Source organism: Salvelinus alpinus, chromosome 5, assembly GCF_045679555.1.
Source record: "Salvelinus alpinus chromosome 5, SLU_Salpinus.1, whole genome shotgun sequence".
Taxonomy (NCBI): domain Eukaryota; kingdom Metazoa; phylum Chordata; class Actinopteri; order Salmoniformes; family Salmonidae; genus Salvelinus; species Salvelinus alpinus.
Window position 1 is genome coordinate 60,739,041 of NC_092090.1, and position 25,855 is coordinate 60,764,895.

General features: G+C 43.5%; 1 protein-coding gene across 1 annotated transcript in view; it reads left to right on the forward strand.

The window, feature by feature from the left end:
- Window positions 1-10,780: 10,780 nt before the first annotated feature.
- The window catches only part of LOC139576416 (protein Niban 2-like), a 57,538-nt gene continuing 42,463 nt past the window's right edge, over window positions 10,781-25,855 (forward strand). The window contains exon 1 of the mRNA XM_071402529.1: window positions 10,781-10,920. Within this exon, the coding sequence (XP_071258630.1) occupies window positions 10,866-10,920 (55 nt within the window). The 5' untranslated portion in view covers window positions 10,781-10,865. The remainder of the gene's footprint in view (window positions 10,921-25,855) is intronic.

A 25,855-nucleotide genomic window follows, 5' to 3' on the forward strand; every position in this document is an offset into this window, starting at 1 on the left:
AGGATTTTGTTCCAACTAGTCACCACACCTGACCAACTGAGCTAATTGATCAGTTCACTGATTGTCTACAATTCACAAACCTGGAATTCCCGGTTGATTTCTATCAAACACATGAAGTGCCTGTGTAGCAAATGGGGATGTGTGAAACTTAATCCTCACGCCTCGATCACACCTACAGTTTCATTGCGCAAAATGGTATGCAGCATCATCTGGATGCTGCATTCACCCTCTGCTACCATTTCTGTTAAGCTGTCTACACATACAGTTTGACGCATACAGTGGGGCAAAAAAGTATTTAGTCAGCCACCAATTGTGCAAGTTCTCCCACTTAAAAAGATGAGAGAGTCCTGTAATTAGTAATCATAGGTACACTTCAACTATGACAGACAAAATGAGATTTTTTTTCTCCAGAAAATCACATTGTAGGATTTTTTATGAATTTATTTGCAAATTATGGTGGAAAATAAGTATTTGGTCAATAACATAAGTTTATCTCAATACTTTGTTATATACCCTTTGTTGGCAATGACAGAGGTCAAACGTTTTCTGTAAGTCTTCACAAGGTTTTCACACACTGTTGCTGGTATTTTGGCCCATTCCTCCATGCAGATCTCCTCTAGAGCAGTGATGTTTTGGGGCTGTTGCTGGGCAACACGGACTTTCAACTCCCTCCAAAGATTTTCTATGGGGTTGAGATCTGGAGACTGGCTAGGCCACTCCAGGACCTTGAAATGCTTCTTACGAAGCCACTCCTTCGTTGCCCGGGCGGTGTGTTTGGGATCATTGTCATGCTGAAAGACCCAGCCACGTTTCATCTTCAATGCCCTTGCTGATGGTATGCTTTGTTACTTTGGTCCCAGCTCTCTGCAGGTCATTCACTAGGTCCCCCCGTGTGGTTCTGGGATTTTTGCTCACCGTTCTTGTGATCATTTTGACCCCACGGGGTGAGATCTTGCGTGGAGCCCCAGATCGAGGGAGATTATCAGTGGTCTTGTATGTCTTCCATTTCCTAATAATTGCTCCCACAGTTGATTTCTTCAAACCAAGCTGCTTACCTATTGCAGATTCAGTCTTCCCAGCCTGGTGCAGGTCTACAATTTTGTTTCTGGTGTCCTTTGACAGCTCTTTGGTCTTGGCCATAGTGGAGTTTGGAGTGTGACTGTTTGAGGTTGTGGACAGGTGTCTTTTATACTGATAACAAGTTCAAACAGGTGCCATTAATACAGGTAACGAGTGGAGGACAGAGGAGCCTCTTAAAGAAGAAGTTACAGGTCTGTGAGAGCCAGAAATCTTGCTTGTTTGTAGGTGACCAAATACTTATTTTCCACCATAATTTGCAAATAAATTCATTAAAAACCCTACAATGTGATTTTCTGGATTTTTTTTTCTCATTTTGTACAGGCCTCTCTCATCTTTTTAAGTGGGAGAACTTGCACAATTGGTGGCTGACTAAATACTTTTTTGCCCCACTGTACGTTGGGTTCGATAAATCCAACATCAAATCAAATGTTATTGGTCACATACACATGGTTAGCAGATGTTAATGCGAGTGTAGCGAAATGCTTGTGCTTCTAGTTCCGACCATGCAGTAATATCTAACAAGTAATCTAACAATTTCACAACAACCACCTTATACACACACAAGTGTAAGGAATGAATAAGAATATGTACATATAAATATATGGATGAGCAATGGCCGAACGGCATAGGCAAGATGCAGTAACCACACAGAATGCACTGCAATTGCCTCTGCAATGCAATGCTGCAAGGTAAACGCAGCTTTCCATTGGAAATCTGTACTTCTGGTGTACCATAATGCAATGACGCGGTTGGTTTGATCAAGGCATCAGCCTGAAGTGTTCCGCTTGTGTTGCCTCATTAGCTAGCTTTTTGCATGACGCCGACTGACAAGACGCTTCAGAAAGGCAGTCACGCTAGAGACCTATGCCTTGCTAGCACACATGACCGCCCTCCTGAAGCGTCTTCCCAGTCGGCACCATGCGAAAAACCAGCTATTCGCTGGTGCAAGTGGGGACACTTCAGGCTGAGGAGTAACATGCTGACTAGAACAGGCACGTGCAAGCGCCATCGCGTGCATGTTGATTTTGTCCATCCACACCAGATGTGATCATCAGGACACGCAGGTTGAAATATCAAGTTGCAAGACGACGCCGACAGAGATGGTCGCCTCGCTTCGAGTCCTTAGGAAACTATGCAGTATTGTGTTTTTTTATGCATTATTTCTTACATTGTTACCCCAGGAAATCTTAAGTCTTACATAAAGCCGGGAAGAACTATTGGATATAAGAGTGACATCAACTTATCAACATTACGACCAGGAATACGACCTTCCCGAAGAGGATCCTCTGTTTGGACCACCACCCAGGACAATGAACCTAATCCCAAAAGCCGACCCAAAACAAGGGCGCCGCAGAAGGGGCAGATGGAGCGGCCTCCTGGTCAGGCTCCGTAGATGTGCACATTGCCCACTGCTCCCGAGTATACTACTCGCCAATGTCCAGTTTCTTGACAACAAGGTAGATGAATTTCGAGCAAGGGTTGCCTTCCAGAGAAACATCAGAGATTGTAACATTCTCTGTTTCACGGAAACATGGCTCTCCCGGGATATGTTGTCGGAATCGGTACAGCCACCGGGCTTCTCCATGCATCGCGCCGACAGAGATAAACACCTCTCTGGGAAGAGGAAGGACGAGGGTGTATGCTTCATGATTAACAACTCATGGTGTAATCATAACAACATACAGGAACTCAACTGCTCACCCGACCTAGAATTCCTTACAATCAAATGCCGGCCATATTAGCTCCCAAGAGAATTATCGCCAGTTATCGTCACAGTGGTGTACATTCCCCCTCAAGCAGACACCAAGACGGCCCTCAAGGAACTTCACTGGACTCTATGTAAACTGGAAACCATATATCCTGAGGCTGCATTTATCGTAGCTGGGGATTTTAACAAAGCAAATTTGAGAACAAGGCTACCTAAATTCTATCAACATATTGATTGCACTACACACGGGTGGAATACACTCGATCACTGCTACTCTAACTTCCGCGATGCATACAAGCCCTCCCGCGCCCTCTCTTTGGCAAATCCGACCACGATGCCATCTTGTTCCTACCGTCTTATAGGCAGAAACTCAAACAGGATGTACCAGTGACTAGAACCATTTAACGCTGGTCTGACCAATCGGAATCCACACTTCAAGATTGTTTTGATCACGCAGACTGGGATATGTTCCGGTCAGCCTCGGATAACAACATCGATCTGTACACTGACTCTGTGAGTGAGTTTATAAATCAATCAAGTTTATTTTATATAGCCCTTCGTACATCAGCTAATATCTCGAAGTGCTGTACAAAAAACCCAGCCTAAAACCCCAAACAGCAAGCAATGCAGGTGTAGAAGCACGGTGGCTAGGAAAAACTCCCTAGAAAGGCCAAAACCTAGGAAGAAACCCAGAAAGGAACCAGGCTATGAGGGGTGGCCAGTCCTCTTCTGGCTGTGCCGGGTGGAGATTATAACAGAACATGGCCAAGATGTTCAAAATGTTCATAAATGACAAGCATGGTCAAATAATAATCAGGAATAAATTTCAGTTGGCTTTTCATAGCCGATAATTTAAGAGTTGAAAACAGCAGGTCTGGGACAGGTAGGGGTTCCATAACCGCATGCAGAACAGTTGAAACTGGGACAGCAGCAAGGCCAGGTGGACTGGGGACAGCAAGGAAGTGCATTGGAGATGTTGTACCCACTATGACTATTAAAACCTACCCTAACCAGAAACCATGGATGGATGGCGGCATTCGCGCAAAAACTGAAAGCACGAACCACATTTAACCATGGAAAGAGGTCTGGGAATATGGCTGAATATAAACAGTGTAGTTATTCCTTCAGCAAGGCAATCAAACTGGCACACTTCTCGTGGGCTGAAGGAAGAGTGGACCAAGGTGCAGCGTTTAAAGTGTTCATGATTTAATCCAAAAAAACAATCGAACAAAAACAACAAACAGAGGAACGAAAGCGAACAGTTCTGTCAGGCAAACAAAACAGCTAAACAGAAAATAACTACACACAAAACACAGGTGGGAAAAGGCTGCCTAAGTATGGTTCTCAATCAGAGACAACGATAGACAGCTGCCTCTGATTGAGAACCATACCCGGCCAAACACACAGAAATAGAAAACATAGAACACAAAACATAGAATGCCCACCCCAACTCACGCCCTGACCAAACCAAAATAGAGACATTAAAAGGATCTCTAAGGTCAGGGCGTGACACAAACAAGCAAAATGCTGGTACAGGGACAAAGTGGAGTCGCTATTCAACGGCTCATACACGAGACATATGTGGCAGGGTCTACAGGAAGTCACAGACTACAAAAAGAAAACCAGCCACGTCACGGACACCGATGCCACGCTTCCAGACAAACGAAACACCTTCTTTGCCTGTTTTGAGGATAATACAGTGGTACCGTTGTGGCCCACAAACAAGGATTGCACCCCCCCCCCCCTCCTTCTCCATGGCCGACGGGAGTAAAACATTTAAACGTGTTAACCCTCGCAAGACTGCTGGCCCAGATAGCATCCCAAGCTGTGTCCTCAGAGCATGCGCAGACCAGCTGGCTGGTGTGTTTACGGACATATTCAATCGCTCCCAATCCCAGTCTGCTGTCCCCACATGCTTCAAAATGGCCACCATTATTCCTGGACCCAAGAAGGCAAAGATAACTGAACTAAATGAGTACCGCCCCATAGCACTCACTTCTGTCATCATGAAATGCTTTGAGAGACTAGTCAAGGATCATATCACCTCCACCTTACCGGCCACCCTAGACCCACTTCAGTTTGCATACCGCCCCAACAGGTACACAGATGCAATCGCCATCACACTGCACTATCCCATCTGGAAAAGAGGAATACCTATGTAAGAATGCTGTTCACTGACTACAGCTCAGCATTCAACACCATAGTACCCTCCAAGCTCATCATCAAGCTGGAGGCCCTGGGTCTCAACCCCGCCCTATGCAATTGGGTCCTGGACTTTCTGACGGGCCTCCCCCAGGTGGTGAAGGTAGGAAACAACATCTCCACTTCGCTGACCCTCAACACTGGAGCCCCATAAGGGTGCGTGCTCAGTCCCCTCCTGTACTCCCTGTTCACCCACGACTGTGTGGCCATGCACGCCTCCAACTCAATCATCAAGTTTGCAGACGAGACAACAGTAGTGGGCTCGATTACCAACAACAACGAGACAGGGAGGTGTTTTAAAAAATACAAATATTTGACCTTTATTTAACCAGGTAGGCCAGTTGAGAACAAGTTATCATTTACAACTGTGACCTGGCCAAGATAAAGCAAAGCAGTTTGACACATAAAACAACACAGAGTTACACATGGAATAAACAAACATACAGTCAATAATACAGTAGAAAAAGTCTATATAGAGTCTGTACAAATGAGGTAAGATAAGAGAGGTAAGGCAATAAAATAGGCCATAGTGGCAAGGTAATTACGATATAGCAATTAAACACGGGAGTGATAGATGTGCAGAAGATGAATGTGAAAGTAGAGATACTGGGGTGCAAAGGAGCAAAATAAATAAATAACTACAGTATGGGGATGAGGTAGTTGGATGGGCTATTTACAGATGGGCTATGTATAGGTGCAATAATCTGTGAGCTGCTCTGACAGCTGGTTCTTGAAGTTAGTGAGGGAGGTATGAGTCTCCAACTTCAGTGATTTTTGCAGTTTGTTCCAGTCATTGGCAGCAGAGAACTGTAAGGAAAGGTGGCCAAACTAGGAATTGGCTTCGGGGGTGGCCAGTGAAATATACCTGCTGGAGCGCGTGCTGCGAACAGGTGCTACTATGGTGACCCGTGAACTGAGATAAGGCCGGGTTTTACCTAGAAAAGACTTGTAGATGACCTGGAGCCAGTGGGTTTGGCGACGAGTATGAAGCGAGGGCCAGCCAACGAGAGCGTACAGGTCGCAGTGGTGGGTAATATATGGGGCTTTGATGACAAAACGGATGGCACTGTGATAGGCTGCATCCATTGTTGAGTAGAGTGTTGGAGGCTATTTTGTAAATGACATCGCCAAAGTCGAGGATCGGTAGGATAGTCAGTTTTACGAGGGTATGTTTGGCAGCATGAGTGAAGGAGGCTTTGTTGCAAAATAGGAAGCCGATTCTAGATTTAATTTTGGATTGGAGATGATTAATGCGGGTCTGGAAGGAGAGTTTACAGTCTAACCAGACACCTAGGTATTTGAAGTTGTCCACATATTCTAAGTCAGAACAGGTGTGGGCAGCATTCGGTTGAAGAGAATGCATTTAGTTGTACTTGCATTTAAGAGCAGTTGGAGGCCACGGAAGGAGAGTTGTATGGCATTGAAGCTCGTCTGGAGGTTAGGTAGCACAGTGTCCAAAGAAGGGCCAGATGTATACAGAATGGTGTCGTCTGCATAGAGGTGGATCAGAGAATCACCAGCAGCAAGAGCGACATCATTGATGTATACAGAGAAGGGAGTCGGCGCGAGAATTGAACCCTGTGGCACCCCCATAGAGACTGCCAGAGGTCCAGACAACAGGCCCTCTGTCTTGACACACTGAACTCTTATCAGAGAAGTAGTAGGTGAACCAGACGAGGAAGTCATTTTTAAAACCAAGGCTGTTGAGTCTGCCGATAAGAATGTGGTGATTGATCGAGTCGAAAGCCTTGGCCAGGTCGATGAATACAGCTGCACAGTATTGTCTCTTATCAATAGCAGTTATGATATCGTTTAGGACCTTGAGCGTGGCTGAGGTGCACGGTGATCATTTGTGTGAGGTTGAGGGCATCTAGCTTAGATTGTAGGATGGCCGGGGTGTTAAGCATGTCCCAGTATAGGTCACCTAGCAGCACGAGCTCTGAAGATTGATGGGGGGCAATCAATTCACATATGGTGTCCAGGACACAGCTGGGGGCAGAGGGTGGTCTATAGCAAGCGGCAACGGTGAGAGACTTGTTTCTGGAAAGGTGGAGTTTTAGAAGTAGAAGCTCGAATTGTTTGGGCACAGACCTGGATAGTATGACAGAACTCTGTAGGCTATCTCTGCAGTAGATTGCCACTCCGCCCCCTTTGGCAGTTCTATCTTGTCGGAAAATGTTATAGTTAGGGATGGAAATTTCAGAGTTTTTGGTGGTCTTCCTAAGCCAGGATTCAGACATGGCTAGACATCCGGGTTAGCAGAGTGTGCTAAAGCAGTGAATAAAACAAATTTGGGGAGGAGGCTTCTAATGTTAACATGCATGAAACCAAGGCTTTTACGGTTACAGAAGTCAACAAATGACAGCGCCTGGGAAATGGGAGTGGAGCTAGGCACTGCAGCGCCTGGATTAACCTCTACATCACCAGAGGAGGAGTAGGATAAGGGTACGGCTAAAGGCTATAAGAACTGGTCGTCTAGCATGTTCCGAACAGAGAGTAAAAGGAGCAGGTTTCTGAGCGCGATAGAATAGATTCAAGGCATAATGTACAGACAAAGGTATGGTAGGATGTGAATACAGTGGAGGTAAACCTAGGCATAGAGTGACGATGAAAGAGATATTGTCTCTATAAACATCATTTAAACCAGGTGATGTCACCGCATGTGTGGGAGGTGGAACTGAAGGGTTAGCTAAGGCATATTGAGCAGGGCTGGAGGCTCTACAGTGAAATAAGACAATAATCACTAACCAGAACAGCAATGGACAAGGCATATTGACATTAGGGAGAGGCATGCGTAGCCGAGTGATCATAGGGGTCCAGTGAGTAGTTAAGCTGGCTGGAGACACAGCGATTCAGACAGCTGGCGGGCCGGGGCTAGCAAGCTAGCAGAAGGGCCTTAGAGGGACGTCGCGACGGAAGAAGTCTGTTGTAGCCTCCTCGTGCGGTTCCGTCGGCAGACCAGCCGTGATGGATTAGTAGGGTTCCGTGTGGTAAAGGGGCCCAGTCCAATTGTCAAAATAGGTATAGTGGCCCAAGAAATTGGCCGATGGACCTATTCAGCTAACAGTCCGATATGCTCTAGACAGCTAGCGGGCCGCGGCTAGCAGAGCCTGCTAGCCGGAGGGGCCTGTTGGAAAAAGAAGCCCCGGGCAGATTAAGTCGGTAGCAGAGCCTGCTAGCCGGAGGGGCCTGTTGGAAAAAGAAGCCCCGGGCAGATTACGTCGGTAGTCCAGTCGTGATGGATTAGCAGGGCTTCGTGTAGTAAAAGGGGTCCAGGCCAATTGGCAAAATAGGTATTGTAGCCCAAGGAGTGGCTGATGGACCTCTTCAGCTAGCTGGGAGATGGGCCTAGCATGGGCTAGCTCCAGGCTAATTGGTGCTTGCTTCGGGACAGAGACGTTAGCCAGGAGTAGCCACTCGGATTGCAGCTAGCTACCTGCTATAATCCAGGATAAAAGGTTCAGAGCTTGCGGCAGGAATCCGGGGATATGGAGAGAAAATAAGTCCGGTATGCTCTGGTTTGAATCGCGTTGTGCAAACTGGCGAGAGATTTCCGAGCTAGAGGTTAGATGATGACCGCAAGCAGTGGTTAGCTGACTACTAGCTAGTAGCTAGTTAGCTGGCTAGCTTCTGTTGGGGGATTCCAGTTCGAAGGTAAAGAAAAATACTTTAGAAAATAGCAGATCCATACCACATTGGGTGAGGCGGGTTGTCTTTGGCGTCCCAATATGAATTGCGTAGCCGGCAATACACTCGTAACCCCCGCAACCAGCGAGTACATAAAATATCCTCCATTCAGGCTGCAAAGGCATCTGTTTCCTCCTAAACTAGTTGAATGGTGTGCCACCGAAAAGAAAACTGGAAAAATGTGCATTTTACTTAATAAAACACAATTCCGATTACCATGCACCCAAAGAACAGTGGCTACCATCATTCTTAAATGGAATAAGTTTGGAAGCACCACGACTCTTCCTAGAGCTGGCCGCCTGGCCAAACTGAGCTATCGGGGAGAAGGGCCTTGGTCAGGGAGGTGACCAAGAACCCGATAGTCACTCTGACACAGCTCCAGAGTTCCTCTGTGGAGATGGGAGAACCTTCCAGAAGGACAACCATCTCTGCAGCACTCCACCAATCAGGCCTTTATGGTAGAGTGGCGAGACGGAAGCCACTCCTCGGTAAAAGGCATATGACAGCCCACTTGGAGTTTGCCAAAAGGCACGTAAAGGACTCTCAGACCATGAGGAACAAGATTCTATGGTCTGATGAAACCAAGATTTAACTCTTTGGCCTGAAAGCCAAGCATAACGTCTGGAGGAAACCTGGCACCATCCCTACGGTGAAGCATGGTGGTGGCAGCATCATGTTGTGGGGATGTTTTTCAGCGGCAGGAACTCAGACTGGGGAGAAGGTTCACCTTCCAACAGGACAATGACCTGAAGCACACAGCCAAGACAACGCAGGAGTGGCTTCGGGGCAAATCTGTGGCCCAGCCAGAGCCTGGTCTTGAACTCGATTGAACATCTCTGGAGAGACCTGAAAATAGCTGTGCAGCGACGCTCCCCATCCAACCTGACAGAGCTTGAGAGAATCTGCAGAGAAGAATAGGAGAAACTCCCCAAATACAGGTTTGCCAAGCTTGTAGCGTCATACCCAAGAAGACTTGAGGCTGTAATCGCTGCCAAAGGAGCTTCAACAAAGTACTGAGTAAAGGGTCTGAATACATATTTAAATGTGATCTGTTATTTAAAAAAAATTGCAAAAAATTCTAAAAATCTGTTTTTGCTTTGTCATTATGGGATATTGTGTGTAGATTTATGAGGAAAAAAACAATTGAATACATTTTTAGAATAAGGCTGTAATGTAACAAAATGTGGAAAAAGTCAAGGGGTCTGAATACTTTCCGAATGCACCGTGTATAGTCTGATATACCACGAATTTCAGCCAATCCGCATTCAGGGCTAGAACCAGTTATATAATTGTAAATAAATCAATTTTGAGCATCTGAATAATTATAAATCCGACAGGGGAGTTTGAGTGATGAAAGTTGGACACAGGATGTGAAATCGTTATAAATGGCCCATTTGCGAGATTGACTTGTCATTTCAATACGCATAGGCTACAGACTAAAATCCGGGTTCATGTTTGTAATTCAATTTTGCCATAGTTTGCCTAGATAAAGGCAGGTAGCCTATTTTTTTGAGAGAAATGTCATGGCGATCGCGGTCCAATCCGCAACCAATATATTTTGACGACATCGTTTCCAAAGACTGGGTAGATTGAGTCGACACATACAGTAGACTGTTAATACAAGACGTCAGAAATAACTACGCCCTCTAGGGGTCTCGGCGCTAATCTAATCATGATTTTAGGATCATTTGTCGTGTATTTTATAGCTGAAACTCATTAGTTTGGTTTATAGTACAACATCGAATAAAACCCCACATTTAATGCAAGTATTTCACAGCTGGTAAAACTATTGTGGAGAGAAAATCTCTCCATCTTTCAGCTAAAAATAATTCCGTTTGTGCTATAATTTGTTTACAATCTCTTGACACGCCCTTAAAACTAGTGAATTGGCCTCATCTGTCGTAGGACTACCTCTGTCGAAACCACACTTTCGACATGCGTAAAGAAATGTCTGACTGGCATAGTTCAACGAGTAGTGACTCACATTTAGGGTGTCTCCCTCCTGCTCAAGGCGAGCTCAACTTTTATTCTCTTTCCCTCCACCGCTTGCATTCTTCCAATCATTCACCACGCTGTGTGCACACGAGTTCAAAATAGTTCCTGTTAATTTGTTTAGTATATTTGTATGTTCTATTTGCCTTTGAAACGAACGACATTGTTGTCACTGGATTAAGTTTTATTTGTTGTTATGGGGGACTTGATTTCGAGCCACCTGGATGAGGGCAAGCGGGAGATCATTAAAGGTGAGTGCGTTAGGATTTTGTCTATTTGATTTTACCACAGTAATGCATGTTTTGTGTGTACATACATACTACAGATCATAAATGCGTGAATAAGAACTAGGGAACTGAGCAGTATAGCCTTCATAGTCAATGTTACCAGCAACATTTTAGTGTTCTGAATGGAAACACTGTCGTTCTCTATATCATGAATATAGCAGGTAAAGTAAACTACTAGGCGTGTGTCTAATATATGGAATAGTTCGATTCCAGTTCCCAAGCTTTAGTGTTACCATAGCTCTCGAAAACCGTTCTCCATTGGTAGGGTTTTCAGCTTACATTCGCCCAAGGTTGGCTCCATGTGAACAACAATATCGATGCTGTCTTTTAACGTTCAGAAGCGTCAATCAGAGCTTTTCAAACCGTTTTTCAAAACATATTCTTATCTTTTAATGTAAAAAAGATAACATACTCTAGCAGTTTTGAACATATCCGATCCACAAGTTGTGTGCCCCCAGTCAGCATGGTCTCAGACTTGACGTAACATAGTAAATGTAATTCCAGGATACTTTTAAATTAATATATTTTAGGTTTGGCATGGGTACAAAAGACAGAAGGTTACTTAAGGCAAGTTTACATACACTTAGGTTGGAGTCATTAACTCGTTTTTCAACCACTCCCCAATTTTCTTGTTTACAAACGATAGTTTTGACAAGTCAGTTAGGACATCTAATTTGTGCATGACACAAGTAATTTTTCCAACAATTGTTTACAGACAGATTATTTAACTTAATTCACTGTATCACAATTCCATTGGGTCAGAAGTTTACATACACTAAATTGACTGTGCCTTTAAACAGCTTGGATGATTCCAGAAAGTTATGTCATGGCTTTGAAAGCTTCCGATAGGCTAATTGACATCATTTGAGTCAATTGGAGGTGTACCTGTGGATGTATTTCAAGGCCTACCTTCAAACTCAGTGCCTCTTTGATTGACATCATGGGAAACTCAAAAGAAATCATCCAAGACCTCAGGAAAAAAATTGTAGACTTCCACAGGTCAGGTTCATCCATGGGAGCAATTTCCAAACGCCTGAAGGTACCACGTTCATCTGTACAAGCAATAGTACGCAAGTCTAAACACCATGGGAACACGCAGCCATCATACCGGTCAGGAAGGAGACTTATTCTTTCTCCAAGAGATGAATGTACTTTGGTGCGAAAAGTGCAAATCAATCGCAGAACAACAGCAAAGGACCCTGTGAAGATGCTGGAGGAAACGGGTACAAAAGTATCTATATTCACAGTAAAACGAGTCCTATATCTACATAACCTGAAAGGCCGCTCAGCAAGGAAGAAGCCACTGCTCCAAAACTGCCATTAAAAAAGCCAGACTACGGTTTGCAACTGCACATGGGGACAAATATCGTACCTTTTGGAGAAATGTCCTCTGGTCTGATTAAACAAAAATCGAACTGTTTGGCCATAATGACCATCATTATGTTTGGAGGAAAAAGGGGCCGCTTGCAAGCCGAAGAACACCATCCCAACCGTGAAGCACTGGGGTGGCAGCATCATGTTGTGGGGTGCTTTGTTGCAGGATGGGACTGGTACACTTCACAAAATAGATGGCATCATGAGGAAGGGAAATTATGTGGATATATTGAAGCAACATCTCAAGACATCAGTCAGGAAGTTAAAGCTTGGTCGCAAATGGGTCTTGCAAATGGACAATGACCCCAAGCATATTTCCAAAGTTGTGTCAAAATGGCTTAAGGACAACAAAGTAAAGGTATTGGAGTGGCCATCACAAAGCTCTGACCTCAATCCTATAGAAAATGTGTGGGCAGAACAGGAAAAGTGTGTGTGAGCAAGGAGGCCTACAAACCTGACTCAGTTACACCAGCTCTGTCAGGAGGAATAGGCCAAAATTCACCCAACTTATTGTGGGAAGCTTGTGGAAGGCTACCCGACGCGTTTGACCCAATTTAAACATTTTAAAGGCAATGCTACCAAATACGAATTGAGTGTATATAAACTTCTGACCCACTGGGAATGTGATGAAAGAAATAAAAGCTGAAATAAATAATTCTCTACTATTATTCTGACATTTCACATTCTTAAAATAAAGTGGTGATCCTAACTACATAGGACAGGGAATTTGTACTAGGATTAAATGTCAGGAATTGTGAAACTGAGTTTAAATATATTTGGCTAAGGTGTATGTAAACTTCCAACTTCAACTGTATAACACGTACGTCTAGCGACCCATAGATTGTGGTCTAATCTCATGATGATCAACTTTAGCATTTTAGAAACTTAAACAATTTACTATCTTATAAGTATTTAGCATGTTAGCTAACCTTCCCCTAACCTTTACCCTTTTAGTTAACTTAACTCCTAGCAAGCTAGCTAACATTAGCGTTAACCATCTAGCTATAGTTAGGTACAACAAATTGTAATTTGTAACATATCATACAAAATGAATGATAGACATCCACAAATTATTACTTACCATACGAAACGTGTACTAAATTGAGTTTCTCGGATTTCCGTACAGAATAATACAAATACTCTAAGACCAGGTTTCTCCCGTTGACCAGCTGCACTTCCTCCCCACCTATCCTTACACACAGGTGTTCGGAGCATGCTCAATAGCTAATTAGCATTATGTTATCTGTTAAAAATCTATGTAAATAGTTGTAAAGTAGTAAGTAGTTGAGATATGACCATGTGGGAACACTAACCCTATAAAGGTGTGTAGTATTTGAACCTTTTTTTGTTATTATTTCTCGCTGATATGATAGATTAGTTCCTTATGTTTCCAAAACCGTACTGCAAGCGTGCATTTTAACGTTCAGAATGAGCGTTCAGGATTTTAACAAACTCCCTCAACCAGAAGATACTATCGTCAATAGGCAATAAAGCTGTAAACAAATTTGTCGCATACACACGTTTAGCAGATGTTATTGCGGGTGTAGCGAAATGCTTCTATCTCCAACAGTATAGCAAAATGTTCCTAGCTCCAACAGTGCAGTAATATCTAACAATACACAACAATTAACACATCTAAAAGTAATATATAGAAATATTAGGACGTACAATGTCTGAGTCCGGAGTATAAATATACAGTGCATTCAGCAAATGTTCAGACCCCTTAACTTTTTCCACATTTTGTTACATTACACCCTTGATTAAATAGTTTTGCCTCAATCTACACCAACAATACCCCATAATGACAAAGCATAATCAGGTTTTTAGAATTTTTTACAAACTGTATTTTTTCAAAATACAATATGGCATTTACATAAGTATTCAAATCAAATGTATTTATATAGCCCTTCGTACATCAGCTGATATCTCAAAGTGCTGTACAGAAACCCAGCCTAAAACCCCAAACAGCAAGCAGTGCAGGTGTAGAAGCACGGTGGCTAGGAAAAACTTCAGACCCTTTACTCAGTACTTTAAAGCACCCTTGGCAGTGATTACAGCCTAGTCTTCTTGGGTATGAAGCTTGGCACACATGTATTTGGGGGAGTTTCTCCCATTTTTCTCTGCAGATCCATTCAAGCTCTGTCAGGTTGAATGGGGAGTGTCGCTGCACAGCTATTTTCAGGTCTCTCCAGAGATGTTTGATCGGGTTCATGTCCGGGCTCTGGCTGGGCCACTCAAGAACATTCAGAGACTTGTCTTGAAGCTACTTGTGTTTTGTCTTGGCTGTGTGCTTAGGGTCGTTGTCCTGTTGGAAGGTGAACCTTCGCCCGAGTCTGAGTTCCTGAGCACTCTGGAGCTCCGTTCATCTTTCCCTCGATCCTGACTAATCTGTCAGTCCCTGTGCTGAAATACATCCCCACAGCATAATGCTGCCACCGCCATGCTTCACTATAGGGATGGTGCCAGGATTCCTCCAGACTTGACGCTTGGCATTCACTCCAAAGACTTCAATCTTGGTTTCATCAGACAAGATAATTTTTGTTTCTCATGGTCTGAGAGTATTTAGGTGCCTTGTGGCGAAATCCAAGCAGGCTGTCATGTGCCTTTTACTGAGGAGTGGCTTCCGTCTGGCTGCTCTACTATAAAGGCCTGATTGGGGGAGTGCTGCAGAGATGATCTCCCGGGTGGCGCAGTGGTCTAGGGCACTGCATCGCAGTGATAGCTGCGCCACCAGAGTCTCTGGGTTCGCGCCCAGGCTGGGCTGGGTTCGCGCCCAGGCTCTGTCGCAGCCGGCCGCAACCGGGAGATCCGTGGGGCGACGCACAATTGGCATAGCGTCGTCCGGGTTAGGGAGGGTTTGGCCGGTAGGGAGGGTTTGGCCGGTAGGGATATCCTTGTCTCAGTATGTAAAAATGTAATAAAATGTATGCACTCTACTGTAAGTCGCTCTGGATAAGAGCGTCTGCTCTTGGCCGGTAGGGATATCCTTGTCTCAGTATGTAAAAAAAAAAAAAATGTAATAAAATGTATGCACTCTACTGTAAGTCGCTCTGGATAAGAGCGTCTGCTAAATGACTAAAATGTAAATGTAAATGATTGTGCTTCTGGAAGGTTCTCCCATCTCAACAGAGGAACTCTGGAGCTCTGTCAGTGACCATCTGGTTCTTGGTCACCTCCCTGACCAAGGCCCTTCTCCCCGATTGCTCAGTTTGGCCATGTAGCCAGCTCTAGGAAGAGACTTGGTGATTCCTAACTTCTTCCATTTAAGAATGATGGGGCTCATTGTGTTCTTTGGGACCTTCAATGCTGTAGACATTTTTGGTAACCTTCTCCAGATCTGTCAACACGACACAATCCTGTCTCGGAGCTCTACAGACAATTCTTTCTACCTCATTACTTGGTTTTTGCTCTGACATGCACTGTCAACTGTGGGACCTTTATATAAACAGGTGTTTGCCTTTCCAAATCATGTCCAATCAATTGAATTTACCACAGGTGGGCATTAATATGTAGTTGACCCCCCCCCCAGGCTTTCCACTAGATGTTGGAACATTGTTGCGGGTACTTGCTTCCATTCAGCCACAAGCATTAGTGAGGTCGGGCACTGATGTAGGGCGATTAGGCCTGGCTCGCAGTCGGTGTTCCAATTCATCCAGAAGCGATGGGGTTGAGGTCAGGACTCTGTGCGGGCCAGTCAAGTTGTTCCACACCGATCTCGACAAACCATTTCTGTATGCATCTCACTTTGTGCATGGGGGTATTGTCATGCTGAAACAGGAAAGGTGGATGCACAGAATTGTCTAGTTAACTGGAACTAAGGGGCCTAGGCCAAACCATGGAAAACAGCCGTAGATCATTATTCCTCCTCCACCAAACTTTACAGTGGGCACTATTCATTTGGGCAGGTAGCATTTTTTCCTGGCATTTGCTAAATGCAGATTCATCTGTCAGACTGCCAAATGGTGAAGCGTTTCCACTGCTCCAGAGTCTAATGCTGGCAAGCTTTACACCACTCCAGCCGACGCTTGTCATTGTGCATGGTGATCTTAGGCTTGTGTGCTGCTGCTTGGCCATGTAAACCTATTTCATGAAGCTCCCGACAAACAGTTATTGTGCTGACGTTGCTTCCAGAGGCAGTTTGGGACTCGGTAGTGAGTGTTGCAACCGAGGACAGACAATTTTTACGCACTTCAGCACACAGCGGTCCTGTGAGCTTGTGTGGCCTACCTCTTCGCAGCTGAGCTGTTGTTGCTCCTATACATTTTCACTTTACAATAACAGCACTTACAGTTGACCGGGGCTGCAATAGCAGGCCAGAAATTTGATGAACTGACTTGTTGGAAATGTGGCATTCTATGACGGTGCCACGTTGAAAGTCACTGAGCTCTTCAGTAAGGCGTTGCACCTTCTTCCACACTGTCTATGTGGGTGGACCATTTCAGATTGTCAGTGATGTGTACGCTGAGGAACTTGAAGCTTTTCACCTTCTGCACTGCTGCCCTGTCGATGGGGGTGTGCTGTCTCCTGAAGTCCACGATCAGCTCCTTACTTTACTTTTGTTGACGTTGAGGGAGAGGTTATTTTCCTGGCACCACTCCGCCAGGGCCCTCAACTCCTCCCTGTAGGCCGTTAGCGTCTATGAATGGGTTAGTGTCACCACAGACGCTAGTCTGATTAATCAGGCTGTAATACACAATGAATTGGTATATACAGCCTGTAACTTTTGTGTACAAAATCGTGTAAATGTTCCTTAAATGACAGAATGTTGAATAAAAAGTTATACAAAAATGTTAACAAAAAATGTGTGGATTGTACTCAATCCTCCCCTGATTCAGAGTATACCATTTTCATTGTCATGGAATGCTTGGTTGAATAGCTATTGACAAGAGAACCGAATATCCAAAATAAAACTTTACCTTGGTGCCAAATCATATACCTACCGGCTCTCTAAAAATGTGGTGAACAATATTTTCCTGTGGATATTTTGTCTCAAAGTTTGAGGAGCTGAAGGACAAAATGCACAGAGAAATGTTAAGTTCAAATGTAACTTTTTTTCAGCATTCTGTCTTTTATGGAACATATACATGATTTTGCACACAAATGTTTCAGGCTCTATATACCAATTCATTGTGTATTACAGACTGATTAATCAGACTACACAGAGGCATGGTTTAAAGTGGGGGGGGGTATTGTTAATGTAAATCCCCTTTACTTGAGTTGATAGCAATGTGAAGCCCACGTGGCAATGCTGACCATAAGGACTGAGTTTTATCTCACTGTATAATCAGACTCTTGTGCATCAGTCTGTATAATCCCAGTAGCTTCATGGGTCTGCCTGTAGGAACTTGTCCACAGGCAGCTGAGATATTGTGCCTTGATTAGAGAGGAATAACATAACACATGATTAACAGGGTTTTTTTCTGAGTAGAAAAGTCTTGGGCAGGCTGTCAGTTTTTTCGGGCCATCTACAGTACCAGTCAAAAGTTTGGACACACCTACTCATTCCAGGGTTTTAATTTATATTTACTGTTTTCTACATTGTAGAATAATAGTGAAGACATCAAAACTATGAAATAACACACATGGAATCATGTAGTAACCAAAAAAGTGTTAAACAAATCAAAATATATTTGAGATTCTTCAAAGTAGTCACTCTTTGCCTTGATGACAGCTTTGCACATGCTTGACATTCTCTCAACCAGCTTCACCTGGAATGCTTTTCCAACAGTCTTGGAGTTCCCACATATGCTGAGCACTTGTTGGCTGCTTTTCCTTCACTCTGCGGTCCAATTCCGCCCATACCATCTCAAATTGGGTTGAGTTCGGGTGATTGTGCAGGCCAAGTCATCCGAACGGATGTTAGTATTCAAATACTTGAGTATTAATTTTGTTGAGGGGCGAAAAATATTTGGCCTTATTTTAACACTGAAGCCTTTTTCTAAATTAAAATATCCATATTTTAACACTGAAGCCTTTTTCTAAATTAAAATATTCATGTGACGTTACATACAAGGGTATACCATGACATTTCTAATTATTCATTTGAAAAGTTTGTCGTTTTTATGATGTGCGTGACGCTCCCCCAAAAAAGACATGTGGCCGACCAGTAGCCTTGACCTGTGTAGCTTTGCCAAGTTAATTGGCCAACATAAACTACAAAGAGACACAATATGTAGCAAGTGGAGTGCGAGTTTACTAATGCAATGCAAGATGGAATAAAATTTACGGAATTAAAAGTTAGCGACATGAGGAGTAGGCTACAACGAGCAACCAACAGGTAGGCTGCTGTTTTTTTTAATGGAGTTGGGGAGAAAGCACAGCAGGTGGCCTCAGTTAACCTAGCTAGCTTCTCTAGGCTACTCCAGTCAACAGGCACTGTTATATGGGATGATAAATAACATTGTGGCTTTCTACAAGTCTTAGCTGTAGCCGAGTTGCCTTGGCGTCTCTCTCTCCCTCCGTCTTCTCGCTATACACAACGCCCCATACTTCTGCAGTGGCAGCAATAGAGCGCCTGCTACTCCCTCACTCAGCAGGGCTCAGGTAAAAATAGGTATTTAGAATATCCGGATATCCAACGAAAATTCATGATGCTATTCGAATAGTGAAATTATTTCAAACTCCGATCCCTAATAGCTAGACAGTCAGGGAGAATCTTTTTGAAATGTTTTTATGATGCATTCAGGAGTTTATTTTGTTGTCATGACATAAGGCCACCATTGATTTTGTTATAATATTTGAGGCACTCTGATAGCATAAAATGTGTAGAATTGCTGGAAATCTGCTTTTAAACTGCAAAATGTTATCTCCACCACATGTAAAAAGGTGTATAATTGCAGGAAATGTGCTTTAAAACAGCTTTCGGGCTCCCGACTGGCGCAGCGGTCTAAGGCCCTGGTTCTCAGTGCTAGAGGCGTCATTACAGACACCCTGGTTTGAATCCAGGCTGTATCACAACCAGCCGTGATTGGGAGTACCATAGGGCGGCGCACAAATGGCCCAGCGCCGTCAGGGTTTGGCCGGTGTAGGCCGTCATTGTAGATAAGAATTTATTCTTAACTGATTTGCCTAGTTAAAGGTAAGAAATGTATTATAATAATAATACATTTTGTCACTGCGGCCAACAGGAGGGCTTCAGAAAATACAGTACCATTGGCCACGCCACTGTCACGCCCACCACCTAAGCCCCATTTTGATCCAGAAAGAACCCTGGGTAATGGTGTGTTGGGCAACATAGGAGAGAATGGACGCTCCCTCCCAACATTGACATTTAGTATCAACACCTACCTAGCCTTAGCACACCAATGCTTATATTCTTCATTGAGGTATCCTGACTCCTAATCAACTACACATTTTTCTTTTGAATGGCCATGTTCTATTATAAACCCTGGCTGCACACAATACATCAATACGAAGAATGTCGAGCTATCTTATGAAAAACCAAACATGTCAATTAAAGGTTTTGAAGATAACAAATGAAGTCTTTCCCTATTCCAAGTAATCCTGTGCCATTTAGCAGGGAAACATCTGAGAGAGTGATCCTCTTGATGATAAAGTGAGCAATGTTCTCTTTTGGAGTCATACTTTTAATGCGTTGGCCAGCCAATCCAGAGACACATATCAGATGTGGAATTACAGGAATGCATGAAAAAAGCATGTGTGCTTGTGGCTGGAAAACTAGAATATTTGGGGCCTTGGGCTGCAGTCAGTCTCTTGTGAGTCTCGGACAGAGAGAGCGGAGCGCCACACAGTCTCTAAAGTACTGACTGTCAAGGGCCTGAAGACGTCAAGGTATTCTTTGTCTGCTCTGAGGAAATGTCTGTTCGTTATTGTGTGCTGAGACACACACACACACACACATATACGTCACTGTTTGCGCACACAAACCACATATTTACCTAAACAGCATGCCAGACAGAGAGGGAGAGAACTCCTACTGAAAATCAGTCACTATATTCTGGATGTAGCCAAGGTGACTGTTCCCTTACAGTTAAAATAGTTAATATTTGAATCATCAGATATCACTGTGTCATGACTAATTTCCCTGTTTTACTGGCTGCTTGGTGTGTTCTCCCCGCTTATATTCTGGTCCAGCTCTGTTGAGAGAGTTAGAGTTGCCTTGATGCTGATAGGAGCTACATTCAGGGAATCCCTCCACACGTGGCCATGTTCCAAGACTGAACATCATAACTGTATTCCGGTAACCCTTGAATGAGGTCATCATTTTGAGACTAGTAGGATAGGGCTGCAGCAAGGGCCGTGGCGGTCATGACATTTTGTCAGACGGTTATTGTCTTGAAAGTGACTCCTGGTCTCACCGTAATTGACCGTTAATTAACATAAACATGTTGTTGCCATTCCGTACATGTGTGATGTTCGGATGTACCGATCCTGTGCAGGTTTTGTTACTCGTGGTCTGCCACTGCGAGGACGATCAGCTGTCCGTCCTGTCTCCCTGTAGCACTGTCTTAGGCGTCTCACAGTACGGACATTGCAATTTATTGCCCTGGCCACATCTGCATGCCTCCTTGCATAGTCAGTAGAAAGGCCTCTTTAGTGTCCTAAGTTTTCATAACTGTGACCTTAATTGCCTACCGTCTGTTAGTGTCTTAACGACCGTTCCACAGGTGCATGTTCATTAATTGTTTATGGTTCATTGAACAAGCATGGGAAACAGTGTTTAAACACTTTACAATGAAGATCTGTGATTTTTTTTATTTTTTTTTACAAGGTCTTTGAAAGACAAAGTCCTAAAAAAGGGATGTTTCTTTTTTTGGTGAGTATGATCTTTCCCAGACTCATGGATTGAAAGTTTGACGCGTAGCATAAGGTAACCTGTCCATCCAGTATGTATAATACTCGTGCCGTTCATCAACACTCAAAGGCGATTTACTAGAATTTGTTTAATTTTGGAGTGTAGGCTAGACAATTCTTTTGATTTTTTTTTACCAAAGACACCTTAAATCTTAAAAATATATATATATTTCTGCCATGTGTAATATGCAGTAGGCTGTTATGCTATGTATTGTTTAACCACACAATCGTGATGTTTGTTGTGTTACAGCCTGAATTTTAAATGCATTATATTTAGATTTTGTGTCACTGGCCTAACACTGGCAATAATGTCAAAGTGGAATTGTTTTTCTTTTTTTTTTTTACAAATTAATTTAAAAAAAATTAACAGCTGAAATATCTTGAGTCAATGAGTATTCGACTCCTTTATGGCAACCCTAAAAAATGTACTAAACAAGTCCCATAATAAGTTGCATGGATTACCTTGATTTTTGAATGACTACCATCTGTACCCTACACTTACACACTGAACAAAAATATAAACGCAACATGTAAGGTGTTGGTCACTTGTTTCATGAGCTGAAATAAAAGATACAAGAAATTTTACGTACACACAAAAAGCGCATTTCTCTCATATTTTGGTCACAAATGTGTTTACATCCCTGTTAGTGAGCATTTCTCCTTCGCCAAGATGATCCATCCACCTTACTGCAGGAATGTCCACCAGACCTGTTGTCAGATAATTGAATGTTCATTTACCTACCATAAGCCGCCTCCAACGTCGTTTTAGGGAATTTGTCAGCAAGTCCAACCAGCCTCACAACCACAGACCACATGTAACCACGCCAGCCCAGGACCTCCACGTCTGGCTTCTACACCTGCGGGATCGTTTCCACAACCGAAGAATTGCACAACCAAAGAATATCTGCACAAACTGTCAGATGCTCATCTTCGATGGCCACTAGCACGCTGGAGAAGTGTGCTCTTCACAGATGAATCCCGGTTTCAACTGTATCGGGTAGATGGTAGACGGTGTGTAGGGCCTTGTGTGGGCGAGCACTTTGCTGATGTCAACATTGTGAACAGAGTGCCCCATGGTGGCGGTGAGGTTATGGTATGGGCAGGCATAAGCTACCGACCACGAACACAATTGCACTTTATCAATGGCAATTTAAATGCACAGAGATATCCTGAGGCCCATTGTCGTGCCATTCATCCACCGCCATCACCTCATGTTTCAGCATGATAATGCACTGCCCAATGTCGCAAGGATCTGTACACAATTTCCTGAAAGCTGAAAATGTCCCAGTTCTACCATGGCCTGCATACTAACCAGACATGTCACCAATTGAGCATGTTTGGGATGCTCTGGATCGATGTGTACGATGGCGTGTTTCAGTTCCCGCCAATATCCAGCAACTTCGCACAGCCATTGAAGAGGAGTGGGACAACATTCCACAGGCCACAATCAACAGGCTGATCAACTCCTATGCGAAGGAGATGTCGTGCTGCATGAGGCAAATGGTGGTCACACCAGATACTGACTGGCTTTCTGTCCACACCCCTATCTTTTTGTGAACAACAGATGCATATCTGTATTCCCAGTCATTCCCAGTCAAATCCATAGATTAGGGCTTAATCAATGTATTTCAATTGACTGATTTTCCTTATATGAACTAACTCAGTAAAATCTTTGAAATTGTTGCATGTTGTTTATATTGTTGTTCAGTGTAGTTCACATATGCCAGTCGTGGACTAATCTAATGGCTGAGAACTGTAGGGAGAAGGCAGAAGGTCACCTAGAGTTTGAGGGCTAGTGCATACCATACATTTACCCACCCACCCACCCATAGGCTATTCAGCTGTTTAAATGCAGTTGTTCAACATGTACTTCCCTAAAGTAATTAAGTAGTCAATTTGATGTATGGATGTGGTTGGTAAAGATTTCGGATGCATTCCAAAATGACACCCTAGGGTAATTGCACGCAAACATATTTTTGGGTATCTCAGATTGTTCTGGATATTCTCACAAACTTCATTAGGAGGAAGGATGTTTGATATGCATTTTACATTTGTATCACTTTTTTGAAAATAATTTAGAAAGTTGCCATTTTAGGCCCTTTTTAGACCTATACATGCCTCTTGTAAGAAGACTCTGTGAACCCTACATGATACAGCAGCATATTGGTGTCATTTTACTCCTTATGTGCTCTTAAAAATGAATTATGTCTAGATTCTCATAACATTTTTCACATTCATTTATTCAACATAAAAAATATTAATATGAATATCTCAAAAGTACTCTTGATTTTTATTTTATTTTTTAGACATTGTTTGGAACAATGTGCTCTTCAAACACATTACATTTCTGCTGCCTTTGGCCACTTTCATAATTTTCCAAAAAATGGTTTGTGATACAAATGTAAAAAGCATATCAAACATCCTTTCTCCCAGTGAAGTTCTCCCTATTCCCTATATAGTGTTGCTATGGGGGACGTGAAAGTAGTGCACTAATATAGGGCGTAGGGTGCCCGTTTGGCTCTGCTCAATAAAGAGATTAAAGTGCTATTTGAGACTGAGCGTTCTCCTGTGAGTCATTGGAACATGACAAGACAGTAACCCAGCTTTCACCCAGACTCAGCACTGCTGAGGCCCCCAACACAATTAGCTGGGACACGACGGCACACCAAATGAACAACCTAGCACAGCGTCAGCTAGTCTCACAATAACAGAGCCAAGATGCTCCCCATTTCTATTTCTTCCATCTTTTTAACTCGTCTATCTTTTCTTCTCCATGAAAATGGATTAAAGGGAACAATGAAGTGTTTCTTTGAATGGAGGATGGTAATATGGTGAAATGCAATTACCTTATTGCTCTCAGCCTCGGTGTTACTGCTTGACAGTGTAAAGATTAACTTTATAGTATACACAATCATGATTTTGACGTGGATTGCCTAACTAACACATAAAAGAATGTGGCCCTGGTGCAACTCCCACATAGTTGCCGCCTAGCCGGGCTGAACATGTACACAATGCTCAGAAGGATACTCTTCAGTCTGGGCGCTATAGCATATTGTATCTGACTGCCAATTGTCTGCAATAGTGATTTGAATTACAGTACTCTGATTTTCTCCATTTCAATTGCTCTTTTGTGCCTCTTGATTTGGGGCGGCAGGTAGCCTAGTGATTAGTGCGTTGGTCTCCTGAACAAGGCAGTTAACCCATTGTTTTCTGGTAGGCCATCATTCTAAAATATGAATTTTGATCTTAACTGACTTGCCTAGTTAAATAAAGGTTAAATACTTTTTTATATATATATAGTAGAGTCCTGTAAAATGTCACATTGTATGTACTAGGACTTTACATCAAACGCATTTAAATCGGTTTAGGGACAAGTATTGCATAGGAGTGACCCCCATCTCATGTGAGATGATACACATGCCCTGTCAGCACTCCCTTCCTCCCCCTCACCGCTCTTGACAGTGGGGGAGACACTTTTTGTTCTTCATGAAGAACAAGAAACCCTCACCCATCCTCGCACTGCAGAGAGAACTCACACACACATCTGAATCACATTTCTCACACTCTGGCTCCAAACCTCTAGGGCACAGGGTTGGTTATTATGGGATCTAGTGTCAACTAAGGCTGCATCCTAGAATGGCACCCCATTTCCTATATTGACCTATGGGCCCTGGTCAAAAGTATTGCACTATATAAGGGATAGGGTGCCATTTGGGATGTACATAAGACAGAAGCGCACAGTACTGTAGGTTCGTTTTCATACAACACAATGTTTTGAAATTGAGTTAACATTTTTGATTCGGGCGAAGTTTACGAACGGCAGCAACAGCACAAAGTCCGAGTCGGGAGAGTTTGCTGTTCTTCAGGAAAGTTTACAGTGGACCGTTTCGCCTTCACAGAAAAGTTCCAGGGAAGTTTATTCAACTGTAGCCTACAAGACACTAAAGGCCAGTTGAATAGGGGGCAGTATTATCTGTGAGCCCAGCTACCGCATGCTGTCTAGTTAGACATCATGTACTGAGATAAATTAAGCTTTTCATTTATTTTTATTTTTAAAGAAGGCCAGTGGTCCTGCCACCATGTGATCATACCTCACAAACAACCGAGTACATCAAAGGACAGTGTTGAGAGCATGTCAACTGTGTCATGCGCCAAATCAACCGCTCACACCTCATTGTGAATATTGTTAGTGTTATGAAGTCTGCCAAAGCCATACAGAGTGCTCTTTCAGTTACCTTGTGACTTCAATCACTTGTAGGCTTTCTAAACACGTTTAACAGAGGATTAAGACTGCCAATCTGACTGTATAATTTCATCATGATTGCTATTCTAATGTCATGTTTGGGAACAATGAGAAGAGTGTCACTGTCTCGCCTTGATCACATGAAACTAAGTCAGTATGTGACTCAATCAAGTGACACACACACACGCACGCACGCACTGTTGTATCTTGTGGTTGTTACTCCTCCTCAGGCCTGTCATTCCAAGCTTTCAAAAGTGACTGTCTTCTCCACACCCCCCCAACATGGGAACCATTCCCAGGCCAACTCTCTTTCCTAGCTCCCTCTCACTGGTTCAGTTTTTCAAAGGGATTTTTTATTTTTATTTTTTATTGCTGGAGTGTGTCTAAGCCCTGAACTGATTTCCAGGTTTTGTTCCATCAGTAGCACTATGAAGACACTAGAATTCCCCCCCCCCCCCCGACTAAGTT